Source organism: Lygodium microphyllum, chromosome 7 (genome assembly GCF_053477565.2).
Source record: "Lygodium microphyllum isolate KBCC chromosome 7, Lygodium_microphyllum_v1.1.10, whole genome shotgun sequence".
Classification (NCBI taxonomy): domain Eukaryota; kingdom Viridiplantae; phylum Streptophyta; class Polypodiopsida; order Schizaeales; family Lygodiaceae; genus Lygodium; species Lygodium microphyllum.
The window spans coordinates 157,196,205-157,203,700 of NC_141141.1; the positions used below are offsets into that span (position 1 = coordinate 157,196,205).

Genomic DNA, 7,496 nt, shown 5'->3' on the forward strand with positions numbered 1-7,496 from the left:
CCTCTTTAAATGTATGAAGCACTTTAATAAGCAACACACATTTCTTAACACCTATTTGTCCTCAATTAGACCAAGTATAGCTATGTGACGGGGGTGGTGCACAAACTAAGGAAAGCAAACATAGGTGCTTTGAAGACAATAGTAGATATGCCTAGTATTAAATAGTCACGGGCTAGTTTAAGCCAAATCTTACTAACAAAGGGAATCTATAGTTGCAACATAATAGACGACAAAGTTGGTTGTTTAGGTATATAAAGGGTATGATTCCATAAAGAGAAATTTTCAATGGTAGTAGCAACCTTAGGCTTCCAAGATTGGAATGAGCCTTTCAATATCTTATTGAAGTGTCATTACTCCACAAATAAAGTTTATTAGTAGTTATGTGACTTTTGTGAAGCATAGATGAGATGTTTGGTAATCAAATGGTGCACACAGTGTTGGAAGAACCTTACATCTATGTCCATTGGTTGTGAAACCGTTTGATGTATATGCATCTTCGTTTCTCACCCCTTGAGGATGGTAATTTCATGATCTTCCAACTAAGCCTTTGCCATTGAATTGTGCTTTTTGTTAGAACAACTAACAACATAGAAGACAAATGCTACACCAAAATCAGATACAATCAAAGCACCCATCATGTTCCGGATTCTCGTCTGCACATATTTGTGGTTCATGTCACAAGGGTTTATTATGAGTTACTAGTTGGCCTCGCTAGCAACGCCATTTGCACTTCATACGATTGGTGTTGTTGCAAAGCTCGTGAGGGTAGCTACGCCTTGCTCATATAGATGGATCATAGAGAGCTAAGCATTTACTTATTCCATTTTCCTTATTAGCAATGGCTTGCCAAGTAAGAGGTGGTTTCTTCTCAAAATTGCTTCATCTCGTTACATTATAGCAGTCTTCGTTCTTGCAATGCCAATTCCGATTCCTAGGCTTTGCGTAGCATGTGATTCAAAACCGGGGCAAACTCGACCCCTAAATACTCATCAGCCTGCAACAAGATACCTAGATAGTTAACGGCCCCTTTTCCCTGATCTCTGCTGCTGCAGGCGAAACGAAATATGAAGGAAGGAGCACTTATTTTTTTAATTTCTCTTTTAGGCTTCCTTATATTTTCATGTCTTCTTAACATGCACGGCATTTTGGGCCGAGGTCACACCTACACAGCAAGTTTCACTAATCTGGAGCAAAGCTGAACAGCTTCGGCGACCGTCAGGAAAAACCATTCCTGACCTAAATGGTGAACAAAGCCCGCATCGTTCAACTTCTGTATCACTCCAGTTCCCGGGTTTGCAAACGCCAGCTATAAATACCAAACCAAGCGAAAGTTTCACGAACGTGGGTTGGTTGCAAGAAGAAGACGAAGACGAAGACGAAGTGAAAACCAATCAAGACAAGCAGAACCAGTTTTGAAAAAGATACCATCGAACCTGTATTTGTCTTTTCTCCAGAGTTTTGTGCAAATCCTCGAAAGCGCGAATTCCAGTTGTATCTATGTTTGTGACCGCTGAACATTCCCAGACTCGGATCAGAAATTAGACAGCACGCGAAAATCCACTCACGATTTGTCAGACCTGTGTGTGTGTGTGTGTGTGTGTGTGTGTGTTGCTGGCTACTTACGAGACAGTTCTACAACAGCATACTGTATGGCAACACCGTTCTCTTTCCTGATTCTATCGCCTTCATCATCCAGCCATCTCAATATTCTGTTCCAGGCCCACAGGACTCCACAATCAACGTTCATTATATGTTGGGCACAGGCTCTAACGTGCGGATGTGCTTCTAGGAGTAAAATGGCACATACAATTCAGTGAATTGGCAAAGTCAGGATTACCTTTCCCTAATGTAATTCGAATTGGAGAAATAAATAGCTGCATCGACACGAACGATCACAATTCCAGGAGTCCTGTTGGCTTCTGGATATTGTTCAACATTTCTATAGATACTTGTTCCTGGTATATTGCCCAGAAGAGCTGTATGGGGCCTTGTTACGTGTAGGAGTATCTTTGCCAAAGAGAGACAAACCTGCAATCCATCAAACAAAAGACCACGAAATTTAACTATGACTTTTTTAATGCTTGCACTCCATGTAGGATTGGGTGCGCTGCCACACTCGAATATGTTTTTGCAAGCACACAATAAAATTTTGTACTTACAGATGAATACGTACCGCAATCAAAAGACCAATTTCTACAGATGCAAAAACCACTCCAAAGAAGGCACCCATGCAAATAAAGAAGTCTACTTTGTCAATCTTCCATATCAACATTGCTGCTTTGATGTCAATCAAGTTGATCACCGCATTTATTATTATAGAAGCCAATATACAGTTAGGAGTATTATGAAAGAGAGGCGTTGCCACTGCCAAAACTATCAAGACCATGGCTGACATGACCATATTTGAGACAGGTGTCTTGCATCCAGCATTATAATTCACAGCTGATCTGGAAAAAGAACCTGTTTCCAGATCAAAGCACGACAAATTCAAATCTCTCAAGAGAGGATTCTGAGCAAGGGCTCAAATTAGTTTAACCAAAGCTGCAAAAAAGAGTTGCATACAAGCCATCCCCTTGTGAGCACTTCATTCAGCACAGAAACTCACCAGTTGCAACATAGCAAGAAGTGCAAGACCCAATCATGTTCATGATACCAAATGCCGCCATTTCTTTGTTCCCATCAATATGACTATTCCTCATGGAAGCAAAGCTCCTTCCAATAGCAATGCCTTCCTGTGAGAGAATAAAAAATGGTTACTCACATTGGATGTCAGACAAGGCATACAAAGAAGGAAAACTGCCAAGATTTTTCTTAAACCTAGCAAAACTTCAAAGGCCTGACAGTGTGGATCATATCTCTGATTTCCCAAAAGTTACAGACAGTATTGTCAGAAATATAGGGCGATTTACTAAGAAACCCAGCAAGCATACATTTTCACACATCATGTATGATAAGTGGTCACAGTGAAACTCCTGTTGCTTACTGTTAAAGCTATCAGGGCTGCTTCAAAACCCATTGAGATAGCATGCTTGAGTATTTCACCCCGAAACACAAAGCGCTGTACAGATGATGGATTGATATGTCCCTCAAGTTTACCTACCTGCAACATTGTGGCACAAATTTAAAAGACATTAAGCAGCAACTAACTCTTGAAAGGGCTGCATCAGTCAAAAGTACAACTCATACAATGGAATGTGCACGAGTGACTGGATCACTAATTTTGTATCAGTCCAAAGGAAACTACATACAATGGAAACTCCATGCTTATCTGCTCCAGTGATTGTGACAAAAACAGTTGAAAGGATGACTGAAGTAAGAGGAGCAATGGCCGGTACCCAAAATAAGCATTTCTTCCTCTTGCCCTGAGAGAAAATGGAAGCCTCATCTCTTGAAAGTATCAATCCAACATCAATTAAATTTGCTCCTACAAGAAACAGCATGCTTCTGATAGACACAATATCCAAAGCTTCCTGTATTACACCTTATGTGTCGCATATATGTAGTTATAGAAGGCTAAATTCTACTTACAATCAACTTTGCAGCAAGAAGGAATGCCAGAAAAAATAGGCCAATAAGAACAGTCTGCCAATTCCACTACAAAACCCCGATGCAGCTATGTGAGGATCACTGGCAACTACTAACAAAAATCATGGAAATTAGATGAAATTTACTTCAGACCTGACTTGTGTGCTCAAAAACAGATTGTAAGACAGAAACGACATCCGTGTTCCGAGTGAAAGATGCAGTAGAGATCCCAAGTAGGCCTTTTAGCTGTTGAAGGCCAATAGAGATAGCTGCACCAGCCATAAAACCAACAATGGCTGCATGGGAGAGAAAGTCTATTATAAAGCCAAGCCTGTACACGACATAAATAGATGAAGTTAGCATCTGAAAAGTAGAAAACCACCAAAAAGAATCTGCACACTCTTTTTGGAAAACACGAGAGATTCTGAGATTAGTTTCCAGGACCTGAGTAGACCAAGGGCTGCTTGGAATATGCCAGCAAAGAAAGTGGCGGTGAACACAAGTGCTAGATAATTCTCCCGATATGCAGAACAGTCATTATTGATGAACTTAGTTGAAGTGGTGTCACATTTAAGCGTGGCACTGGCTGGCAAAGGTAATGCATCACTAGCTAGAGTACCCAGCAGTATTGACACAACAGCAACAGGTCCGATTGCAATGTCTCTTGAAACCCCAAATACAGAATATATAATGGGTGGTACAAAACTTGTGTCTGAAACCATTCCACATTGCAGTATACTGTCAGGATAGCTAAGAATATTGCTCATCTATGAAAATCATCAACACAAATTCTGGTAACTGCTTATGAACATATGCACAATAGAAACACCCTCTTTTGCACTTATAGGTAAAACATGTAAGGAAACTTTAAATGCTGAATGAACCCCCAATGAATAGCTACTGAATAATGGTATGCAGCAAAACTAGGGTGCCTGCATCATCATATTACTGCCCACCTAATTTTGCACCATATTATTCCATTATTGGAATCAATGCAACATGGATCAAGCTAGCCAGAACCATATATGACCTTTTCACTGAGTATAGACAGTCCAATTTGAATCCCCCCCACCCTAATATTACTGCATGCCAAGATTGACCCCACAGTTCAATCTGGGATCTGAACCAAAGTGCACACCAATAATCTACAGCTTGCAGTAAGGACTCGTGGATTGAAGGTGATCACAAAGATAAAAGTTGTGAAGTACTCACAGAGACCAAAGAGGGGAGGCAGGCCTGCGAGCTTGGAGTAGCCTATATCCTATTGATAGAAACAAAAAGGTCAGTAGATGCATACATACACACCAGTCCTTAAAAAGAACTTAAAACATATGCAGAGCTGTTCAAAATACTCCCCACACACCAGGCAACCTATCCACTTCCATAATCCGCTCCTTCCCTGCCTCTGTCTCTACTACATGTGCATACAGCCAACACACAAACATTGCACATACACAATTAAAAGCTCCAAATTATCTCTTATATAGCCACGGCATCATCTATGCCCCAGGCCCCAAGCCATGTCATATTCATGTCATTATATGGAAATCAGCAGACCAGGACCCTCTGTCCCTACCACAGAAAGATCCAAACTCTATGGTAGCCATGGTACTATCTATGCTTGAGCTCCAAGCCATCAAGTCATTATATGCAAATACAGCAGACCAGGGACCTCTGCACACACATGAACCCCCCGCCCCCCCCCCCCCCCCCCCCCGCCCCCAACCCCCAAAAACATGCCCTTTCCTCTCTCTCCCCACAAACATACAGTGAACACAAACAAACATGCACAAAAAGATCCAAACTCTATGGTAAGCCATGGCATGGCACCATCTACATTGTTCCAGGCTCGAAGCCATCACGTGAAAGTATGCAAGTACAGCCGACTAGGGACCTCTGCACACATGAAGCTAGCAACTATCCTCCGATGCACCATCAGCCTTTTGATGGCAAAAATGGCCAGATTGAACATTGTGTTTAGGAAGGTGGCATAATTTGGCACAGCAATATGCTTACTACAGAATTAACAAGCAATGCAAAGAAGGAGGATGTACCTGTGGGATGGAGAGGCTTCCAATGGTAAGACCAGCAATAAGGTCATCCTTGAAAGTGCGGACGTTGTAGTCTTTGCCCCAGTCGAACACCGGAAACAGGTATCTGAGGCCCAACATGAACTTACGCGAGCCTGATTGATTCTTGAAGGGGCGAAGGGGATCGTCAGGGAAGAAGGTCTCCCTGACTGCATCCTCAAAGCCTTTCACAAAGTTCCCCTTCTGGGGGATGCCCACCCGATGACGAACAGACAATTGCTCACAATATTCTTGTTGTTGATCATGTTGTTCTGCATCTGTCTGATCATCGTTATGATATTGCTTGTGATCCTCTGCTTCTGTCTGGTCATCATTATGAAGAAGCTTGTGATCCTCTGCTGCTTGTTCTTGCTCGAGGGTGGCAGACCTGCACGTGGCGGCCTCCTCGTCTCCCACTCTCTTGCTCATTTCTCCGACTTAATATACTGCAGGTGATCATCATCAATATTATCCCAAACAAACAGACACGCAGAAGACCCGTGTCACATCTTTATAAACGCGTTGCCAACTCTTTTTAAAATAAGTTCTACGACAAATTACTTAATCGATGACTCAATCACAATGGCCGACTCAGAAGACTTATTAGTCCATCATCCCTGCCCTGCTCCCTTCGCTGAGCCCCTCAGTTAAACGTCTATTCTCGCTGTTGTGGTCGTTGTTCCTTCTCAACTACGGTATCAGTTTTAACTGGCGATCGAGACGTAAGAAGACGACGATGATTTTGATTAGGCTGCGTCTTATCACCCATCAACCAACAAACTACTTGCGTTGTTGCGTTACCTGCCTATTTTCTATGGTATCACGTCCTTCAACTTCATCATGTGACATAGGCCTCCGACGCATCCCAAATTTATCAAACCTTTTCGTTAACTAATCCTTCCTTCTTATTAATGAGACTATAACTAAAGCGACTGAACTTTGTTGCAGAAAATCCGGGGTTTCTTTCCTTACCTTCTTCTGAATTAGTCGAAGCTCTCCAATTCCAAACATTCATTCTGAGGCGAGTAACGCGCTGTTTGGAAAAAGAAGGGATGTCTAAAGTCGTGGAATAGTAAATGTTGTAGCTTCGGTGAGAATGCGGACAGTTCGAGGACAGGGGTGTCCGACGGAAGTTGCGATGCCAAAAAAAAAGAGCGTCTACTTATATATACATCAATATATATATATATTGACGATCGATATGGTTGCTGTTATATTGTGCCATTGATGGATCATCGTCATCGTGTATGAGATAATACTCGAAGTTGGGCCGACACGCGCGCGCGAGAGAGAGCTCTTTGGGGGGGGAGAGAGCGAGCTGCGAGAGAATGCGGAAGCAGCCGAGCAGAGCTCTACAAAAATAATAGCATTTGGGGGGATGTACTTGACCTTTTTCGGGCTTTTGAAGCATAGGCCACTTTTGACTTTCCACACGTGGGCTAAACTGCTGAGAAGCTCTTTCTAAGTGACTTTGGGGACCCTCGTAAATTGCATAAGCACTACTAAAGCGTTGCCATGCGCAACGCAAGGAAGTTCGATAAGGAAAGTGGCAACCGAACTAACTTATTTCTTTCTCTTATCACTTTTCCCTCCGCTTTTAATTTATTTCTTCTCTCTTTCTCTTTCTATGTTTAGATTTTTTTCTCCTTTCTCTCTCACCTCTCAACACATACACACACTTACACACTCTCTCTCTTTCTTTCTCTCTCTTTATATATATAATTTATAAATTTGTAATAGAGAATATCACATGTATGCAATGTCATCTATACACTATTATAAAAAACCACATGCTTGCTTCTCTAATATTTAGAAACTATTCTCTCTCTCTCTCTCTCTCTCTCTCTCTCTCTCTCTCTCATTTATAGAATTTGTAACATAGAATGACAGATATACAAACAA

General features: G+C 41.9%; 1 protein-coding gene across 2 annotated transcripts; it reads right to left on the reverse strand.

The window, feature by feature from the left end:
- Positions 1 to 239: 239 nt before the first annotated feature.
- Positions 240 to 6,934, reverse strand: LOC148034130 (sulfate transporter 1.2-like). 2 transcript variants are annotated; one of them, XM_087682165.1, is made up of 15 exons: positions 6,567 to 6,934; positions 5,580 to 6,040; positions 4,738 to 4,786; positions 3,970 to 4,237; positions 3,679 to 3,856; positions 3,529 to 3,594; positions 3,249 to 3,362; positions 2,984 to 3,100; positions 2,606 to 2,732; positions 2,174 to 2,460; positions 1,838 to 2,028; positions 1,624 to 1,709; positions 1,434 to 1,510; positions 1,167 to 1,306; positions 240 to 994 (listed from the first exon to the last, which is right to left on the reverse strand). In XM_087682165.1, exons 2-15 carry the CDS (start codon positions 6,021 to 6,023, stop codon positions 979 to 981), a joined length of 2,160 nt encoding a protein of 719 aa, XP_087538291.1. In that variant the 5' UTR covers positions 6,024 to 6,040; positions 6,567 to 6,934; the 3' UTR covers positions 240 to 978. The 2 variants fall into 2 exon arrangements, with proteins under 2 accessions (XP_087538291.1, XP_087538292.1); XM_087682166.1 differs by having other exon boundaries at positions 1,163 to 1,306; positions 6,567 to 6,933.
- Between the last annotated feature and the right edge of the window lie 562 nt (positions 6,935 to 7,496).

What these genes read in the sequence shown, in the direction of transcription:
- LOC148034130 (XM_087682165.1), bottom strand. Translation starts at nt 6,023, where the DNA reads ATGAGCAAGAGAGTGGGAGACGAGGAGGCCGCCACGTGCAGGTCTGCC. An exon ending in CAGCCCTGATAGCTTTAACA is followed by an intron (nt 2,733 to 2,983) that starts GTAAGCAACAGG and finishes ATTCTCTCACAG; the next exon opens with GAAGGCATTGCTATTGGAAG. An exon ending in AAATTGGTCTTTTGATTGCG is followed by an intron (nt 2,029 to 2,173) that starts GTACGTATTCAT and finishes GATGGATTGCAG; the next exon opens with GTTTGTCTCTCTTTGGCAAA.